The 21,087-nt window shown below is 40.8% G+C and overlaps 1 protein-coding gene and 1 non-coding gene across 3 annotated transcripts in view; one reads left to right on the forward strand and one right to left on the reverse strand.

The window, feature by feature from the left end:
• SLC25A17 (solute carrier family 25 member 17) overlaps positions 1-12,028 on the forward strand; it is a 34,050-nt gene extending 22,022 nt beyond the window's left edge. Inside the window, exons 5-9 of one of the 2 annotated variants that reach the window (XM_090272379.1) lie at positions 3,184-3,300; positions 4,266-4,411; positions 4,498-4,593; positions 6,981-7,063; positions 11,232-11,446. In XM_090272379.1, coding sequence (XP_090128505.1) covers positions 3,184-3,300; positions 4,266-4,411; positions 4,498-4,593; positions 6,981-7,063; positions 11,232-11,379 — 590 coding nt within the window. In that variant the 3' untranslated portion in view covers positions 11,380-11,446. Of the gene's footprint in view, positions 1-3,183; positions 3,301-4,265; positions 4,412-4,497; positions 4,594-6,980; positions 7,064-11,231 lie in introns of both variants that reach the window. The other variant, XM_090272380.1, reaches the window with a different exon arrangement.
• On the reverse strand, positions 2,294-2,376 carry LOC150010975 (small nucleolar RNA SNORD79). The gene has a single exon (XR_016511018.1). It is a non-coding gene; the product is annotated as a small nucleolar RNA SNORD79 (small nucleolar RNA).
• Positions 12,029-21,087: the final 9,059 nt, after the last annotated feature.

The raw sequence follows: 21,087 nt of genomic DNA on the forward strand, positions 1-21,087 counted from the left end.
TATGCATTCTTACAATAATTAGAATAACTTTTCCTTCCTGCTGTGAGTCCTATTGCTGTATCACAGCCACTGTAGAAATGAGTTTCACTATTTCCAAGGAAAACTGGGAATAGTGCAGGGGTGGGCAAAAGTAGGTTTACAGTTGTGAGTGCACAAAACCGGTTTTTATTCTTTCGTTATTATAACTTGCATGTCTTTTTCCATACGAACACCTGTAAGCCTACTTTTACCTATCCCTGTTTTGTTACTCAAGTTCTACTTGAAACTTAAGACTTTATTTACTTATTTATTTATTTATTTTCACAGAAGAAAGTCCATCTAGCTTGAGACCCTGGGGAAGAATTTGGGAAAAGATGGCAGATAACTTAAATGAAGAAGATACCATTTATATGAAACTGGGATTTTTTACAAATAACTCTTTGAATAACAGTGATGCTATCGTTGTTGTGACTGTCCATACTCCTTTTCTGTCCTCCAGTCTTAATTCTGGTAAGGCAGGTTTGTTCCTTCTGTATATCTCTCACAGGGAGACAGATGGTTAGAGTTCTGGCCTTCATCTGCCATTTTCTTATATCAGTGGTCACGGTGCACATTTCCCAGCAATACACAGCTGGTTAACATACTTCATTTTTGTTTTCTCTCCTTACTGAAGAAGATTCGCTGCTAATAGAACTATTTGTTTTGAACTAATTGTGTTCCTGTGATTCCTTGAATCAGTGAATAATTTTAGTGAGTGGGCTCAGTTATTGTTCTTCATCTCTTAATTTTGGTTCTCTTGCCCTATAAATGATTTTTTACCAAAAAAGAAAATAGATTCGTTAAAATTGAGAGAAAATCAATCTCCTGTCATTAGGTAGGTAAAGTATTAGTATTCCCATTTTAGAGCTGAAGTAATAGCCACAGCTTAGAATTGGAAAAAGAACTTTCTACACAGGCTCATAAATAAACAAACAGCATTCTTTATCCTCTAGCCTTATCTGTCATACATTAGTGAGAGTTGGAATCGCTCACCATGACCATTTATAGTTGTTTTGCCAACACGAAATGTTGGCCTTTGCTTGATAACACAGGTTGTAAGTTTCTAGCAAAGTTTTGGATCTTCAAGTATTTTCAGTGTCTTTTCCCAGAACTCATAAAATTAAGAGTGTTTAAAAAATATCTCTCTATCTATTTTGGCTTAGATGATGAACAGAGTACTTGAACTTCTCAGATAAAAAGTTTTGAAATACAAAGTGTTCTTACAAGGACTCTATATTCTCTTTAAATGATGTAGTGCATTTTTGTACTTGAGACTGTCCTTAGTATCCTTTCTCTTTCAACTCAGTCAATAAAGGGGATACGAAAGCATAATTTTATATAAAGGTTAAATCTTAATCCTGGCTGCACTGTCTCTGACATGTTTTTTGTGTCCCTACCTCTTGAATAGAAAATGAAGGGAAGTTTGATTTCTAAAGAACTTATTTAATGGGTAACCTATTTCATTTGTTTAGAAAGGTATGTGCCCTGTGCCTGTCTGCAGGATCCATGGATACGTGTGATCTCTGGTTTTGAGCTCTCCTGTCTTCATCTTTTTATTTATGCATAAAAGATTGTCTCTCAGGAGCACTTTTTAGTCTGGTTTTTCTGGCTATTGATTTTTCTAAGTGTTGTGTACTTTGCATTGAATGGGAATACATTACAAAGTCTGGGCCAGTGGGCATGTATTGATATTCTATCTTGGCCTCTTGGGCACTGGTGCTTTTTAAAAATGAGACCAAGAATCTCTAGGTAAGACTTACTCAGATTATGATCAATGCCTCAAGTGACAATGTATGAATATATTGAGTCATAACTAAAGATGACTCCTTGGTGGTATGGGACTCTAAAAATATGACAGATACAACTCATAAAATATTATTTGATAATGTCTTTTATTTTGAGAAATGTGTGCTCATAATCCTCCTAAGAGAGAGGCAGCAAAATATTTTCCTTTTTCAACTGTGCAACAAATGAAAACAATTATAATCTCTTGCAAAGCTTGTTCTTGGTTCGACTGTGTTTTTTTGTATGGTGTATTTTGAGATTCCTTAAATCAAAACATTCTTTCTCCTGTTGTATTTAAGTGACTTTTAGTAAAAGAGATTTCCCTTCCTTAGGATTGCTCCTCTTGGCTTTTCACAGCATGCGTGGTTGTTTGCTGGGTTTGTTTATACATTCAGTATTTATTTAACAAATATTTATAAAGTATATACTGTGTGTCAGGTACTTTGTTACAGTTCTGACTGGTTGGTTTGTTTTTTTTTGTTTGTTTTTTTTCAGTTACTTAAAAAATTATCTTCAGTCTTTTTCAGAGAGATTCCCATCTGTTTTTAATTTCAAAAATCATCATTAACTGGTTGGTTTGTTTTAATGATTTCAGGATTGATGAGGAATGTATTAATATCTAAGCTGGTTTTAAATTGGGATCATGTATTTTGAAAAAAGAATCCCCTTGCTCATTTAATTGTTCCACTCTGAGGCAACCGTGGGGGAGGGGGCCAAGATCCCCATCCTTAAGCTTGTAAGGATCATGATGCTCACAAAGCTATTTCTGGTGTTTTGTGACCGTTCATAACCACAGCTTGCTGCCTGCCTGTCCTAATTTCTTACATGATTAGGAACTCCTCTGCAATCATCTAGTCCCTGCTGAAGCACTTTCCAATGTCACCACTCTCTCCCGCTTGTCGCCCACTATACCAGATCCATAGTCACTTAAAACCACGTGAGCTACTTACGGGACAGTTGTAAATTGTATGTTTTATCTGATGTTGTCATGGATTTAGCCATATGATCAATAAGCCACGTCCCTTAAAGCTGTTTTTGAAAAATTGCTTTTAAAACTATATCAGAATTGCTACTTTGGATGCTTTATAAATTGACAAATAGGTTGCCTCCTGTTATACAAATGAGGAAACTTAATTACTCTTTTCATGTGGAAAGGTGTTACCACTAGCCATTTTGCTCTCAGCAAGGCTTCTGAGTTGCTTATAACGGTAGTGACTTGTGTTGTACCCGGGCACAAAGAGGCACCTTACCTTAGGTCTCCCAGTAGGTCAGTGGCAGAAGCATAAATGGAACATTGGTATATAGCTTTTCATATAACACAACAGAGCTTAAAAGCTTACAGTTTGCTTTCCTTTTGTCTCTCCGTCTGTCTTTTTAAAGGAGTGGTGAACGTGTTGCTGACTACCCCACTCTGGGTGGTAAACACCAGACTGAAGCTGCAAGGGGCAAAATTTAGGAATGAAGACATTGTACCAACCAACTATAAAGGTATTATTGGTAAGTATTTCTGGGTGAGTTTCTATTTAAGGGTTTTCTTTTTTCTTTGTGCCTGGAATTTATCGCTAAGATAATGCATGCTACATAAAAGATACCTCAAACCTCAACATCCAACAGTAAGCATTTGCTCAGCTCACGTGTCTGGACTGACAGGGGTTTGCCTCATCTAGGCCGCCCCCAGCCTGGGGGTCTCGGCTCCCCGTGCCTCATCATCATCCTGGGCCGCGCTTAAGCATGTTCTTCTCTTGTTGATGGCGACACACAAGGGGACACGCTCAGTTGTACAAGCATATCTCGAGCCCCTGTTTGCAACTTGTCTGCTAACATCTTCGCCAGAGCATATACCATGGCCCTGCCCAAAGACAAGGGGTAGAGAAGTAACTGCTACCATGGAGTGTGAGGGGAGGGGGCAAGTATACCCGAAGAATAATATTCCATACTTTATGTTTTCTAATGTTATTTTTGGATAAGAAACCAGATTAATGTCTGGTATCTAAGAGAGCCTGTTTTTTAATAGTATCACACTGCCAAGTTCTCCTTTCCCGTGTTTGTAATGAGAACAGTGATTTTCTTTTAAGCCAGTCCTATAAAACAGGCGCCAAAGAACTATCCTGTCTTTTGTTTTACTGGCCTTTGTTGTGAAACAGAGTAGCTATCCGTTCATAATTCTCTGTAATACAGAGCTCCCAGTGGTGCTGCTGATTACTTAGGAAAACTTCACATTCTGACCCCACGTTTTCAGGAGTTCCCTATGATTGAAGTTGTCTCTCAATAACGTGGTGACTGTCAGTGTCTGATAATTACCAAAAAGTAGTTAACTGATGAACTTGCCCCTAAAATATCATTACAGGCAGGAAATCTTGATAGGACCAGTGTGTTGTCTTTTCTGGGTACATTTGAACAGAATTCACGGTGTCTTCCCGAGTTACGGGATTGCCATCACATGTCCTTGATTTCTTGCTTAGATGCTTTTCACCAGATCGTTCGAGATGAGGGAGTCTTGTCTTTATGGAACGGCACATTTCCCTCCTTGCTGTTAGTCTTCAACCCTGCCATCCAGTTCATGTTCTACGAAGGTTTAAAACGGCAGCTTTTAAAGAAACGAGTGAAGGTAACCCCTGATTTGGAAAGCAGCAAATAGTAATCTCCTGTTCTTGTTGTTCAGATTGACATGATTTGTCTTTCTTTGCTTTCCAGCTTTCTTCTTTGGACGTGTTCATCATTGGTGCAGCAGCCAAAGCAATTGCCACCACGGTCACCTACCCCTTGCAGACAGTACAGTCAATTCTGAGGGTGAGTGCTGGGGTTCTTCCTGCATTTGGGCAAATGACATTCTGAAATACTTGGCTTCTCTATGCAAAGCAAGGTTAATATTAATAAAGCAGTAGCGTCGTCAGTTGGTAGGCTAGAGCATTCCTCGTTCATTTTTTGGTTTGTGTTATATTCTGCTCACAGTTGGTTTCCTGTTTGTTTTGGAACAAAGTTTACATTTGCAATTTCTTAGGTAACATAGTGTCTCAGAAAACCCAAATATGGAGAAAAGTTCTTGAAAGACTCAGGAAAGTATAAATATGCTTCCTTCTCATTCACGCTGATTTCCTTTACAGAATCTGAGGTGGATTCCCATCGTTTATTCAAGAGTAATTAATGATTTTGCTTTGCTTTTTTGGAACACTTAGAGTTCTGGATTATTTATTCAGTTATTTACTGAAATGTTTATTAAGTGCCCATTCAGTGAAAAGCTGGGTACACATGATAAATAAAATAGTCATAATCCCTGCCTTCATGGAGGTAATTGAGGAGAGAATGAAAAGGTAAATAAGCAAAATAAATAGGTAATTACAAATTGAGAAGAGAGCTACAAGGAAAGTAGGTAGCGTTATGTGACTTAGTGGAAAGATGCACATTGGGTATCTTCTTAGACAGGATGAGTGGGGAAGCATATGTAAATCAGGACTTAAAGGGAAGCCCTGGCTGGGTAGCTCAGTTGGTTAGAGATTCGTCTAGGTACACCAAGGTTGTGGTTCAATCCCCAGTCAGGGCACATGCAAGAATCAACTGATGAAAGTGTAAATAAGTGGAACAACAAATCAATGTGTTTTTTTCCTCTCTCTCTCAAGTTTAAGAAATAAGTGCTTTTTAAAAATTGAAGAAAAGAAATAAAAGACTTAAATGGAGATAAGGACCCAGCTGTGCAAACAGCATTCTAGGTAGAGGCAACATGATGTGCTAAGAGCTTGGCGAAGCCTAGGTACCGAAAGGAGGCCACTGTGGCTGGAGAGTGGCTCAGGGTGAGATTGGAAACATAGCAGGGAAGGTCTAGTTTATCCTCAGTTCGTGGGAAATCTTTGAAGTGTTTTACAATAGAGTAATGAGATCTGATTTATTGGGTTGCCCAAAAAGTCCATATGGTTTTTTCCATAAAATAAAGACCCATTTTTTATTTTTACCAATAACTTTATTGATTTGAATATTTTGAGTATGTTGGCTATCTCGTGAGTGGTAGAACGTTGATTGTTCTCAATGTCTTCATTTGATTGCTATCAACTTTAACTGTCTAACCTACCACTGAGCATTGCCCAGCCAGAAACGTCCAACATAAAACTGCACAAACCACTTTTGGCACATTTGATGAGTCATGGCACCTTCACCACACACTGCACAAATCTTTTTTTGAGTTTCAGTTACATTTTTACCTTTCTTGAAAAATAATAAAGCATAATATGCTGAAAATCTTGCGTATTTTTTTCCATCTTCAATATTAAAATGGCTACACAAAAATTCACCAATTTGGATTTTTCTTTTTTTTAATGCACGCTGATATAACAGCTGTCACAATACAATCTAACAAAGTTGTTTCAGATGAAGTTCAAGATAACTAAGCGCTATTAGAGCCATCTTACGGAAAATACCAAAGGAATTTTGGGGGCAACCCAGTACAATTCTAGAGGATTAGTGTGGCTATGGGGATGTATTGGCCAAGGTGAAGGGAAAGGGGGCAGTCAAGTAGGAGGCCATTTCAGTGACACAGGTGAGAAGTGATGGTGGCCTAGACTACAGCGCTATCAGTGGGGAGGAGGGATGAGACAGGGAAGGAGTCGTGATCAGTTCTGGAGAAAAACATTCAAACGACTTGTTGATGGATAAAATGGGTGTAGTAGTGAAAGTATTTCAGTTCAAAAAATTACTACCTTCTATTAAAAGTAGTTTTACTAATATACTATTTAAAAATTGGTACTTAATATAAGGGAATTCAGTAGCATTCAAATAATGTAATTTGACACTTTTATAATGTAAATATATAATATGAAGAGCTCAGATGATAGTGGTTCTAATTAATTAGTATAATATTTATCAGAACTTCTTAAAAGACTGGAAGTTAAAATGTACTAGCAATAGCTATATCTTCATGAGCATGATTCTTTTTCTTTTGAGGTAGAATTTTCCCCATAATTTTCTGTACAGTGAAAATTCTCATGCTTGCTTTATTGAAACATATTTCTTATTTTCACTTACGTCATTAAAATAGTTCATTTATTTCATTGAAATACAGAGGATTAATGGAATCTACATACCATATTGCTGTATGGTGTAAGACATCACTCCCAACAGGATTTCCTCTGCAGGGAGTAGTTAAAGAAAGCAGTACTAAATAGTCTTCTTTTCTTCTTCTTCCCCAGTTTGGACGTCACAGACTCAACCCAGAAAACAGAACTTTGGGGAGCCTTCGCAACGTTCTCTACCTTCTTCACCAGCGAGTGAGGTGAGCTTCGTAGGTGCTTCACATTCTGTCCTCTCCTTCAGCAGCCCCTCTGCTGGGGGTGGTTGGGTTTGTTTCGCTTGCGCTGCTGCTTTGAGGGTGACAGCCTGGAAACCTCTCCCTCGGGTGCTGTGCTCCGACGTCGTTCGTTGGAGGGGCGTGGGGCGATACGAAGGCCCTTGTCAGTAGCAGTTTTATTGGTAAGTCAAAAAGTGGAAATGTCTCAGATGTTCATCGCGTGAATAGCTATATACATTGTGATGTCTCTGTATCATGGAATACTGCTGAGAAATAAAAAGGAAGAAATTACTGATTCCTGCAACAACATGGATGAATCTCAGAATACTTATGCCAAGTGAAAGAAGTCAGTCATAAAAGAATTCCTACTGCATGACTGTACTTAATAAAACGTAGAAAATGCAAATATATATAGCGACAGAAAGCAGATGAGTGTTCCCCTCGGGTGGGGACAGGAAGGAGAAGGAACGATTACAAAGGGAGATGAGGGTATTGGGGGTGGGGGGGGTGGATATATTCACTATCGTGAATATGGTGGTGATTTTGTGAGTGTGTGCCTCAGTCAGACTCATCAAATTGGAGTCATTTAAACTTCAGTAAAGCTATCGATACATGTACATTTAATCTTCTCTCTTCTCCCTTTTCCAAGCGGCAGGCACTGTTAACAGTTAAGAGTATATGAGATATATACTGGGGGGGGACCCAAAAAATGAAAAAAATTTTAAAAGATTTTATTTATTTTTTAGACGGAAAGGGAGGGAGAAAGAGAGGGAGAGAAACATTAATGTGTGGTTGCCTCTCATGTACCCCAAGTTGGGGACCTGGCATGCAACCCAGGCATGTGCCGTGACTGGAAATCGAACAGGCGACCCTTTGGTTCGCAGGCTGGTTCTCAGTCCACTGAGCAACACCAGCCAGAGCTGGAATTTATTTATTTTTAATTGTGTGTTTATTCTTATATGTTTAAACTTCAGCCCTTCTGGTGCTTCTGCCGTTTTTTGTTTCACCTCTTTCACGTTGACAAAACATTTCCCTTTGAGGACTTCTTTTACCTGGAGACTTCCATCAGCAAAAGAAAGTCACTCAAGGCGAGACTGGGTGAATAGGAAGCGTGGAGCACGTAGGTCATGTGCCATGTGGGCAGGTGCACTCGTAAATCACCCATCATGAAATGAACAAATGCATTGAAAGAATCTTAAAAAAAAAAAATCACTGAAGCCAAATGCAGCCTCTCACAACAACGCCAGCCAGTACACTAACACAGATGGGTTCCTAGAACACTCACCTAACTGGGAAGCCTGTACTACAAGGGTCCCACGCTCCAGAAGATAATTCCGCTTTTAGGGGGGAGGGTCCTCCCTCATATTTCCAGAATAGTATATAAAACATATATCTTGGGTATTCATTTTTATGTAAATGGGATATGGTAATACTGTTTTACAACTTACCTTTTTATAGACAATATCACAAGCAACCCTTCACATCCATATCTATAAATTTATTTTTTAATATCTTATTTTTATAGTGATTACTTAGTTTTCTGTTACATAATATACCATAATTGATTGACCAATACACTTACTAATGGGTGGATTTTTTTCAGGTCTTTGCCTTTACAAACATTGCTAAATAAATAGCTCATAAATTTAATTTTGTACACTTGATTGATTGTAATTGTAGAGAAAATTCCTTGAACTGAAATTACCTGGTTAAGGAGTTTGAACATAAAAATTTTGATAGACATACCCAAATTTGTCCTAAAAAATGATACCAATTTCCGTTTCTACCAGCATTGTGGGAATTAACAATGATGTAGTTAACAAAAACTTAAAAAAGGTAGTGTTACCTAGAAATCTGTAGGGTTATCTAGTTTTCAAGTCCAGTCTATTTTCACATCTTTTATCTTCTCTGGTTCTCCCTCAGCCTTGTGAGTGTGGGAGGGGACTACATTCCCATTGCTGCAGATTAGGAAACAGGGTTGGAGAAAGAAAGTGACTTGCCCAACGCCAGAGAGATGGAGACAGAGCCAGATACCCCACCTCAGGTGCTCAGTGCGCACTCAAGAACTATTGGATGAGCGAAGAGCATTCCATCTGCAGTAATGGAAATACAGTATCTGCACTGTCTAGTGGGGTTGCCACTCACCACATGTGGCTGTTGAGCACTTGAAATATGGCAAATGCAACTGAGAAACTGAAGTTTTAAAATTTAATTTTAATTGCCACATGTTGTTGGTGGCTACCGTATTGGACAGTGCACTGTAACATGCCAGGCCTCTCCATGCTTTCGATTGATTAGGAATCACCTAAAGTGCCTCTTAAAATTTAGATTCGTGCCTCGCCTCTGGAGTGAGATCTTGCAGTCTTCATTTCTAAACACGCCTTGGTGATTCTGATGGGTGGATATAAAGAAAAGCTACTGTACTCCTGGGTGTCTCTTGGGTACTACTCACACAGAACACTTCAATCTGATACTCCGGTCACCAAATGTGTGTGGGGTTTTCTCAAACCAAGCAATTTTGCGTGACACCAGCTGGGTGTCCTACAATTTAACTCAATGCTGACACTGTTCGCCTGGAGATGGTGTCAAATCTGACACTTAAGGTCTCAGTCCCACAAGACTTCAGATGCCAATCGCAAGTAATAGGTCCCCCGGTTTATCCATAACTTCTGTCCCACTTGGCTACATATCAGAGGTTCCCCTGACCCTTTCCCCCTGTGGTTTATGTGCTAGAGTGTCTCACAGATCTCAAGGATACACATATGTTTATTAAAGTATATGATTATATAGATGAGCAGTCAGATGAAGAGGTACATAGGGTGGGTGGGGTTTGGGAGGGTCCTGAGCACAGCAGCTTCTGTGCCCATGGAGTTGGGGTGCATCACCCTTTCCGGTGCATGGATGTGATCACCCACCTGGGAGATCTTCAAACTCCATACAGTTGGGTATGATCCACCAACTGTGGGCGTGATCCACCAACTCCCCGGCTGGCCCTCTCCTTGAGAAACACTGAAGTGGGCTTTCTTGGGGTGGGGGTGGGGGGTACATAATTCATGTTAATTAATGAACTAGAAATTCATGGGTCAAGACTTTTCATTCCTAGTTATCACATGATTTGCTTCAAATAGGTTTTCACACATAGCAGATATATACAACATAGAATGGCTGGTGCATGGAGCACTTGATTGGCTGTACTTTCTGTGTTTCTGCTGTATATACACCTAGAGATGCTGATGATACAAGATCAGTTCACTCTCAACAAATAGCTGTGGAGAAATCATTTGCTCCGAACTCCAAGCACTCTTTATGGTGAGAGCATTGGTGCTGAAAGGCTGGGCTCCACCTGGGAACTTACTAGAAATACAAATTCTTGAGTCCTATCCCAGGCGTAGTAAATCAGCAGCTCTGGGGATGTGACCCAGCAATCTGGTTTAACAAGCCGGTCAGGTATTCTGATGTACGCAAAATTTGAGAACCACTGGGTTAGAAGATCAGATGTATGGGAAGACTGAAAAGTGGGTAGCTTTCATCTCTGTCACTCTGCCTAGATCTGTTGAGGCTAAAATGATCTAAATCAGTTTGCAGCTTTCTTACCATTTAAGGACTGTTGAGTTGAAATAACTGAGTTGGGAGTGTTAAAAGATCTCAAAGTTCTTAGATCTCAGATCTTGGCGTTAAGATGGTTTTATGGTCTGCATCCTATCTGGGATAGTGTCAACATTCTGCTAATTTCTGGTTATGATAAAGACAAAGAATTGGTTGTTTATGAATACTGAACTTTAATCAGTCTTCAAATACCTTTAAAGGTAACAAGTACTTTGACAACAGAAGTCTGTTAATACCCAAAACTTCCATTCCTTGTTTTGATTCTGAGGATGAGCCTTTGCGAAGTAGCTGTCAAAGTGGCCTGTTTTATTTTCTTTTTTAAAAATTTTATTTATTTATTTTTAGAGAGAGGGAGGGGGGAAACGGGGAGAGAAACATCCATCGGTGGCCTCTCGCGCGCCCCCACCTGGGGACCCGGCCTGCACCCCGGGCGTGTGCCCTCACTCCGCTGAGCCCCACCCGGGAGGGCTGTGTCCTGCTTCTCTGATGCAGGGGTTGACTTTGGTAAAGAAAACCTTTAATTTTTCTCAAACTTCTTTCCTTTTAGGCGGTTTGGAATCATGGGACTCTACAAAGGCCTGGAAGCCAAACTGCTGCAGACGGTCCTCACCGCCGCGCTCATGTTCCTTGTGTACGAGAAACTGACGGCCGCCACCTTCGCGGTCATGGGGCTGAAGGGCGCGCGCGCGCACTGAGCCGCCCGCCCTGCGGAGCAGGGGACGGTGCCCGGGCCGGAGTTTCCTTCTGTGCGAAGACAAGTGATTCTTTCTTTGGATTTTTACCCTCATTGGCTTCAAAAGCCGCTGAGCCTGTCACCAACTTAAATTTTATGACTTTCTGTAGGGGAAGTTGGACTGATGGTCATACGAAGAGAAAGCACCATTGAAAACCTAAAATTGAAAGTCTGGGGGGGTTAGTTTTCTTAAGGAGAGTGGACTGTTGCTCTCACGTGTCATCCTTCCCACCTAAAAATCCTTCTTAAATTTACCAGCTGTTCTCTTTCCCTGAACCCTTCCCCATTGTCTAGGACAAATTTAATGCCATGAAATTCTCCTCATATACTTCTTATGTCTTAATCTTCGTATTTTCCTCACCAAAAATAATATCATGACTGTGCCACGAGAGCATGGTTTTATTTTTCTTGGGCTGTTTTTTTCCTGCCTGAAGAAAGGTGTCTTCTTCAGTACATGAGCTATTTATTTGGGGGGGGGGGAATGGAAATTATTAATCCCAAGTGATTCTCTTATAAACTATTTGTAAACATTACTTATTCGTTAGTATATGATGTAATTTTAAAATATGTATTTTGAATCAACTCTCCCATTAAAAAAGCTTGAAGTTTTATGTTCAGCCATACAAGTCCCAGTAAATTGTCAGCACCAAAGACACACCCTTTATTAAACTATTACACTAGGTGTTCAGCTAGCTGCTAAAAAGCACAAGGAAGAGGGAAGGGAGCAGATATCTCGTTTAGGCTCTGAAACGTTATCTTCCTTTGCAAACTCTCGGAGGAGGCTTTTTGTTGTGGTGGTTTTTTGGTTTTTTGTGGGGTTTTTTGGTCAGTAAACATCTGGTTGAGGTTATTTCTATTTGGAAACATTTCTCCGAGTCCTGCTACTGGAAGTGCCGTGTGTCAAGCAGTGGCATAGCCCTCACTTGGGGGTTGGTGGGACCTGCCGTCCCAGACCTTTTGAATTACAGTCTGCGTTTTAACAAGACCTACAGGGGATCCATAATCACATTAAAGTTTGAGAGACCTTAGCGCACCTGACCCAAGAGAAGATAAAATTGTTTTCAATTATAGAAACAAGACAAAGGTTTTTCTAAAGGAAAGATGGACTAATGTATTAAAACCACCTCTGAAAAAAACGGGAGTCCTATGTCATCATGTACTTCTCCCTCCTAGCTCAGGTGGTAGGACTTGTACTGTGTAGCTAGGAGTGAATTTAGACATCTGTAGCCACGCAGGAAGCAAACTGTTGACATTAGTAGGACATCCTATGAATTATTTTTTGTCCCCGTAACAAAATAACAGGTTCGAGCCAGAGAGTAATAATGAAGTGTCTGTGGGCTCTGGTGTTTAGTTCTGTTTGAGAGTGGAAATTTCTTTCTCTTATTTTCTCTCTGGCCACTGTGATAATTTCAAAATATGTAATTATCTCACTAGTAATATTTGAAAGATCATTGTGTTGTTCTAAAAGACAAGTTAGGAAGACCTAAGAGGTAATAATCTGGGAACTAGACTAAATACTGGTTCCCTATTTAAGCCAAAACGGTGGGCAGAATTGGCCCATTACTGCTTTTTGTTTAAGGTTTGTGAGTGGCTCTTGCGGGGCTTGGGTGGGAAGCACAAAACCGATTTTGATTTTTATATGGGGGAAGGATGATCATAAAGGTGCCATCTGTGCTTCTGTTTTTGTTTTAATTATACACTTTGCTTTGGAACTTGAATTTTGATCTCAGCGTATTGTTGATCGGTATGTTTGAATAATTTCCAAGGCAATTTACATAGTTATATTAAGTGTTTATAATGTGAGAATGTATTTGATACTTTTTTTTTTTTACTTGTGAGGGAACAATTTAACACTGAGGTTTTATGTTCCCTGTGGAAGCTTATAGACTCACTAATTGAAACCAGATAATGACTCACCAAGTTTTATAACCTTTGATTAATAACTTATTTGAGAAAACTAAAGAGTTGGGAAATTGCAATTTTTCTTTTTGTTTCTTTATACAGTTTCTCTAGAATGTGAAGATTAAGAGCCTTAGAGATTATATTAGTGTCACTGCAGTAGAAAATTTAATGTCTGTAAGTATTTAATCTGTGTTTTGAAGTAGACACTAATATTTTAACCCATGCCAATTTTACAGTTAAATTTGAAACACAGAAATAGAATTTACTGTAAGAACATAAGCAGTGGGAGTTAGAATCTTGGGTTTTATTCCCAGCTCTGCCACTGACTAGCAAATTACATCATCTCCTTGTGCTTCAGCTTTTTGATAAGTGGAGATAATAATACTACCCACTTCAGAGGATGTTTGAGAGCTAATGATGTCAGTTAAATCCCTTTATGACCGTGGGAGGGGGAAAATCTGAGGGAAACGTGGCAGTGCCTAGATTTATATAGCAATTTTCCTTCGTAAAAGCTTACACACTTTCTCATCTTATAATCCCAATATCTCTGTGAAATAGGTAGGGACAAGTAACAATATCCCCATTTAATTAACAGGGAAATTGAGATATACCTATCAAATGGCTTGCCTGGTTGGAGCCAGGACGAGAGTGAGCTTCCTGCAGTCTAATGTAGTGATTAAAGGAATGGGTTCTGCAATTAGACCTAGGCTCAGCTCTGGTCTTGTTCCTTACCAGCTGTCGGAACAGCGCAGTTCCTGAACTTGTATAAAACTCGGTCTCCTCAACTGTGAAATGGAGATCTTGATAAAAACTACCTCACAGTGTGATTACGAGGATTAAATAAGATCATATACATAAATTGTTTAGCACAGGGCTTGCCACATGAGAAGAGCTAGGTAATTGTTAGCAGCAACTGTTACAATAATACTATGGAGGGGTAAGGCTGTTTGCATAGATATGATTCAGTGGAAAGCATTCTGCATTTTGAGCCAGACCTGGGTTCAGGTTTTCATTCTATCACTTAATAGCATCACAGCCACAGACAAGTCACTTCTTCACCTTTCGGAGTCTATGTTCTAATCTGTCAGTAGCAATGCTGTTATAGATATAAATCTTTAATCCTCAGGACAGCCTCATGAGGTAATCACTTCTGTCGGACAAATGAGGATGTGTGTGTGTGTGTATCTGTGCATCTGGCATAGTATATGACATATATAGACTTAATAAATGCTGTTTTTCTTCATTGAGATATAATTGACATTTAATATATTAGTTTCAGGTGTACAACATAATGATTTGATATATGTATATATTGCAGAATGATCACCACAGAGTCTAGTTAACAACCTTCACCAAAATATCCATCAGATGATACTCTTTGAACCAAGAAAACCAACTAGGGTTTTACTTTGGGGCAGCATTTTCTCTTTTTATTTGCTTTAATTGTGAGCATTTCTGAGAGCCTTTCAGTGTATCTCCTCAAAAGAGAAGCCAGCCCTGGCTGGGTAGCTCAGTTGGTTAGAGCGTCATCCCAGTACTCCAAGGTTGTGGGTTCAGTCCCCAGTCCGGGCACATACAAGAATCAACGAATGAGTGTGTCAGTGAGTGGAACAACAAATTGATGTTTCTAACTCTCTCTCAAATCAATAAATTTTTTAAAACAGTTTAAAAGAGAGAGAGAAGCCAGCCCTGGCCAGTGTGGCTCAGTTGGTTGGGTGTTGTCCCAGTCAGGATGCATGCTTGGGTTGCAGGTTCAATCCCCATTTGGGGCTGTGGGGCGAGAGGCTGGTGTTTCTCTCTTCACATCAATGTTCTTTTCTCCCTGTGTGTCTCTCTCTCTTCCCCTCTCTGAAATTAGTGAGCATGTCCTCAGGTGAGGATTAAAAAAAGAGAAGCCAAATCCCGTAATTTTATGTTTTATTCAGTATTCAGATGAATTCATTCCCCTAAACATTTATCAGTTAATCAGTAAAATGTGACTCGTTCAATACCACAAAGTCACTGGCTGGGCTAGTGTCTCATCTTGACTCCAGAAAGGCTGTCATGGAGCCAAGTGCCAGACATGTAAGGAGAGGCCTCCCCCTGGGCACGTGAATTAATTACTTGGCAATGCCGATTGTCACCAGAATACCAAGTATATGCAAAGACTCATTCATAGGCTATTTACGTATGTAATATAACTGACTGTGACTCTGCAGGGTTTTTACCATCATAGAAATGAAAGGGCTTTGTGTTAGGACTGATCTGTGTGGGGCATGCTGGTAGCCCCTGAAAAGTGTGCTCAGTGGGACATCGTGGACAAGAAAAGTTTTCCGTGGGCTGGGTGAGAGAAGAAAAAAAAGATTACTATTTAAAGAGAGAAAGTGAACAAGAAATCAGGAGTTGAATGTGAAGACCAGGGAGAGATGCACAAGGCACCAATACCTAGCGCAGGACTTAAAGAAGACGGGCTCAAAAACTGTCACAGGCATGTAGACGTGCCCTGTGGGGCCCAGCAAACGACGCCCGATCTGTAACGACGTGGAAAGGGAAGGAAACCTGTTTGGAAATAATCATGAGAATGGGTAATGGAACTTGCCTGCGTTGAGTGCCCGCTAAACACCAGGCACCGCTGATTTACATACATCTTCCTATCCTTTTAGTAACTAAATATTTGAGGCTCATTGCCATTAACAGAGGAGTCAGTTGAAGCTTAGAGAGTAACTTATCCATGGTCATATACCTAATGGGGGGTCAGGATTTAAAATTTAGGCTGATTGCAGAACTTTCTGCACCCCTCAGACGTCCTTAAGAGTAAGACTTGTAAGCTGGTGTGTAGGTTCCCTTTTACAACCTAGAGGGGCAGATGATTGAAGACGTGTGATTCTTTCTGTAGGAGTTATCTGTACCCCTGAGCCAAACCAGCCAGGCCTGCGAGCTAAGTGTCGCTGGTTCGATCTTCCAGTCAGGGCACATCAGAGAAGGAAAACTCTGACTCCAAAAAACCTCCGCTGCCTTGCGGCATACCTCTTCAGGGGAAAGGCTAAGGGAGTAAACCCCGACAGAAAATCCGGAGCCGGAGTCCCTAAGGCGGTTTGACGTTGTAGTCAACACCGGCAACTCCTGCGGCGCACCTGAAGCCAAGCTGTATTGACTCCGTCTTTCCCTTGGACCCTTCAGCTGCGAAGAGAGGGGGGGTCTGCTGCATGGGCAACAGCAGACCCTCCATATCACCCTGCCCAGGCTGTGTAGCTTCAGCTTCACTGGAGAGGACACTCCAGCGTCATCGCAAGATGTCGATTCAACACGGGAGGAGACAGATACCGTGTCACTCCCGAGTCGGACTGCACAGCCATTCTCGGCGGTGCAGATAGACTCTTAAGAAGCTACACCATCGCCTCTCGAGACGGACGGCTGCCGACGACTATCTGTACCCCAACTTGAATGCCGCAAGGCTCAAGGGAAGCCTGTAGCCTCTGTATCCAAGGTAGCTGCTTGAATCTATGCTGTTTCTTGCCTCAGTGCCTTTTTTAATGCTTTCTGTTGTGTAGGGAAACTCTTCCTGCTGTTCCTGGTGAATTCCTGCCCGTAACAGGCATTGACTCTCCCTGGAAGCCTGTCTGGAACTTTGCTGCCTCCCACCCACCCTAATCCTAAAGACCTTTCCACTCTTAAAATAGTTTGTGCCATGTCTGTCATTGCACCTGCTCCATCGTATTTTGAACTGCAGTAGTCAGCCTGATCTCTGTCTTCCCCTAGGTATCAAGTTCTTTCAGGGCAGGAAGTGAGTCAAGTGACAGTGTCTCACTCATGACAGGTGCTCAGTTGTTGCATCAGTGTTTTTGGCTTAAGATAGTGCTGACCTTTTTCCAGTCAAATCGATCTATTAATTAAGAGTTTACATGTTTTTAGAATTCTTGAACTCTGGTGTTTTTTTGCTAATGATCAGCTTTTCACATTTCTTACATTTCTTTTATTTTTTAAGATTAATTAGTTCTCATTTCTTTGAAGTATACGTTATTTTGGTAGTCACTTGGCTTCTTTAACCTTTGGAGGTTTTTTTTTTGTTTGTTTGTTTGTTTTTTGCTTTAATTGTAGTCACCAAAATTATCTATCTCGGTGGTATCGTTTATCTAATCCTTTTATGTGTATTTCACTCTTGTTTTGCTTTAGTTTCTGTGGAACCCATTGGCAGAGCAGAGGGGCAGCCAAATAGGTCATTCCCTACATGTGGGTGTTGGATAGACGGCCACATAAAATTGCAACTTTCTATTCTAGGAATAATATTCTTTTTATTTATTCAAGAAATCATTTTTCATTGCCCTGGCTGCTGTGGCTCAGTGGATTGAGCGTTGGCCTGTCAACCAAATGTCACTGGTTCGATTCCCAGTCAGAGCACATGACTAGGTTGCACGTCAGGTCCCCAGTTGGGGGGCGTGAGTGAGAGGCAACCACACAGTGATGTTTCTCTCCCTCTCTTTCTCCTTTCCCCTCTCTATAAAAATAAATAAATAAACAAACATTATTATTTTTTTAAATCATTTTTCAGTACCTATTGCTATGCTGGTTGCTGGGATTATTCAAAAGAATAATACTTAATTAGTCTTATGTAGCTCAGTGTTCAGCATGGGAATCAGACTAAAAACAATTTGGAATTCTATCACTGAGGAGTTCTGATAAGAAATGTACTGTAAATGTCTAGTAGTTGCTTTGGGAGCATGGAGAAGCCGGGTCCAGCTCTTTTGGTTTGTATGATCAGAAAGAAACATTTGAATTAGGAGCACACCAAGTAGTGGGTAGAGGACCTTAGTTTTTTGTTGGTTTGTTTTGTTTTTTTAAGATTTTATTTATTTTTAGAGAGAGGGGACAGGAGGGATAAGGGGACAGAGAAACAATGTGTGGCTTCCTCTCGCACGCTCCCCACTGGTGACCTGGCCTGCAACTCAGGCATGTGCCCTGACCGGGAACTGAACCAGTGACTCTGGCTCACAGGCTGGCACTCGGTCCACTGAGCCATACCAGCCAGGGCGAGGACCTTCTTGACAGAGGAAATAAATGGCATTTGCAAAGAGGAAAGAGGATAATACTTTCTTATTTGTGCATTGATTTGAATTCTCTGAGTAGAATACATGTTGGAATGGGGGAGGGGGAGAGCATGAGGCCGTTGAAAACCGGTATGCAACAAGGGAGAAGAGGTGAGTGAGTCTGCTGTCCCTCCTTACGATTTTTGTCTACAGTTAAGTTCAGGTCTAGAGAAAGAAGCTACAGGATGGGCAAAAGTAGGTTTATAGCTGTGAGTATCCAAAAACAGTTTATTATTTATTATTGTATTATTTTCCATACAAACAACCGTAAACCTACTTTTGCCTCACCCTGTATATTCCCTGTATTTTATGAATTTAAAATATAATTTTAAACATACTTTGAAAATTAGACAACATGAATCGTTTAGTTATACCTCTGAAGATTAGCCAGCAAGAAGTTTATGCCAACTGTGAATTGCTGTGACTGTCAGGATCTGGAATTGCACCTTATTTAATCATGTGAAAATGTTTACTTGAAAATAGTCCAGAGCCTAGTTGAGGCTAAACCCCTGAGTGCTTTATCATGCATTTGTTATCTATGTAAAAATTACAGCCCTGTCTGGTGTGGCTCAGTGGATTAAGTGCCAGTGAACCAAGGGGTTGCCGGTTTGACTCCTGGCCAGGGCACATGCCTAGGTTGTGGGCCAGGTCTCCTGTTGGGAGAGTGTGAGAGGCAGCTGATGGATGTTTCTCCCGCACATTGCTGTTTCTCTCCCTTTTTATCTCCCTCCCTCCTCCTGTCTCTAATGGTAAATAAAATCTTTAGAAACTATATTAGGTGCATTCCGGTCAAGTTGGAGGCATAGGTAGACACACTTCACCTCCTCATGCAACCACAGAAAGAATTACAACTAGATCCCAAAACAGATAACACCCAGAATTGTCAGAAAATTGAGCTGTATGGAAGTCTGACAACCAAGGATTTAATAGTCACATTCATCCAGACAGGTAGGAGGGGCAGAGTCACAGAGATGGGTAGAGAGGTGTGGAGATGCTGTATGGCTCAGAGAAGTGGTGACAGCGGTGGAACGGATGGTCCCACACGTACGAATGGAGGATAAAAATTGGGAGGGACACCTTGAGAGTGAGCAATCCTAGCCCCAGGCTAGACTGCACAGCCCACGGTTCCAGTACTGGGAAGATAAATCCCTATAACTTCTGGTTGTAAAAACCAGTGGGGGTTGGGGCAGAAGAAGAAACTGCCTGTTTTTCAGGAGAACTTGTTTAAAGGATCCTCACAAACTTAGAATGTATGCAAACCCACCCATTCTGGGATTGAGCACTAGGGCAACAGCTGGAAGGGTGCCAGTCACGGGAAGTGGGTGAAGTGACTAGAAACGAGGTGAGTGCTGGGAAAACCTCCGGAAGTCAGGCAGTTTCTCCAAGACCCCCCCCCCCACACACACACACAGAGCCACAAAGCAGAGAAGCTGGTTGCCCTTCCCTAGTAGTTGCCTAAGGCTCTGCCCCACACAATTTACAGGTGCCTTTTCTATAATAGGCCACACTACCAAGAGAGTCAAAGCAACTCTCTAATACATAGAAGCAAACACAGAGAGGCTGCCAAATAGAGGAGACAAAGAAATGTGGCCCAAATAAAAGCAGAACAAAACTCCAGAACTAAATGAAATGGAGATAACCAACCTATCAGATGCAGAGTTCAAAACACTGGTGGTCAGGATGCTCAAAAGAACTCAGTACGGCAACAACAAAGGAGGAAATGAGGGTTACACTAAGTGATATAAAGAATCTACAAGGAACCATCAATGGAGGGGAAGAAGCAAGGATTCATCTTAACAATTGGGGACATAAGGAAGAGATAAGCACTTAACCAGAATAGAAAGAATTTTTTTTTAATGAGATAGTATAAGGACCCTCAAGACATCGCCAGACATACCAACATCCAAATCATAGAGATGCCAGAAGAAGAGGAAGAGCAAGAAATTGAAAATGTATGTGAAAAAAGAATGAAAGAAAACTTCCCTAATTTGACAAAGGAAATAGGCATACAAGTCCAGGAAGCACAGAGAGTCCCAAACAAATTGAATCCAAAGTGGACCACACCAAGACATGTCATAATTAAAACACTAGAGGTTAAAGATAAGGAGAGACTCTTAAAAGCAGCAAGTGAAAAGTGGAGAGTTACCTACAAAAGAGCTCCCATAAGACTCAGCTGATTTCGCAAAAGAAACTGCAGGCAAGAAGGGACTGGCAAGAAGTATTTAAGGTGATGAAAAGCAAGGACCTACAACCAAGATTACTCTATCCAGCAAAGCTATCATTTAGAATGGAAGGGCAGATAAAGTGCTTCCCAGACAAGGTAAAGCTAAAGGAGTTCATCGTCACCAAGCCATTATATGAAATGTTAAAGGGACTTATTTAAGAAAAGAATCAAAACTAGGCACATTGAAATGACAACAAATTCACAACTAACAACAATTGAATCTAAAAAAAACTAACTGCAAACAACCAGAACAGAACTATAGATATGGAGATCATTTGGAGGTTATCAGCAGGGAGGGGGAAGGGTGAAAACGGGGGAAAAGGTACAGGAATTAAGAACCATAATTGATAGGTACAAAATAGGGGGATGTTAAGAATAGTATAGGAAATGGAGAAGCCAAAGAACTTACATGCATTACCCATGGACATGAAGTAAGCAGGGGGGGGTGGTGCTTGTTGCTGGAGAGAAGGGGACTAATGGG

The sequence above is a fragment of the Furipterus horrens genome, unplaced genomic scaffold, assembly GCF_987537825.1.
Source record: "Furipterus horrens unplaced genomic scaffold, mFurHor1.1.pri manual_scaffold_4, whole genome shotgun sequence".
Classification (NCBI taxonomy): domain Eukaryota; kingdom Metazoa; phylum Chordata; class Mammalia; order Chiroptera; family Furipteridae; genus Furipterus; species Furipterus horrens.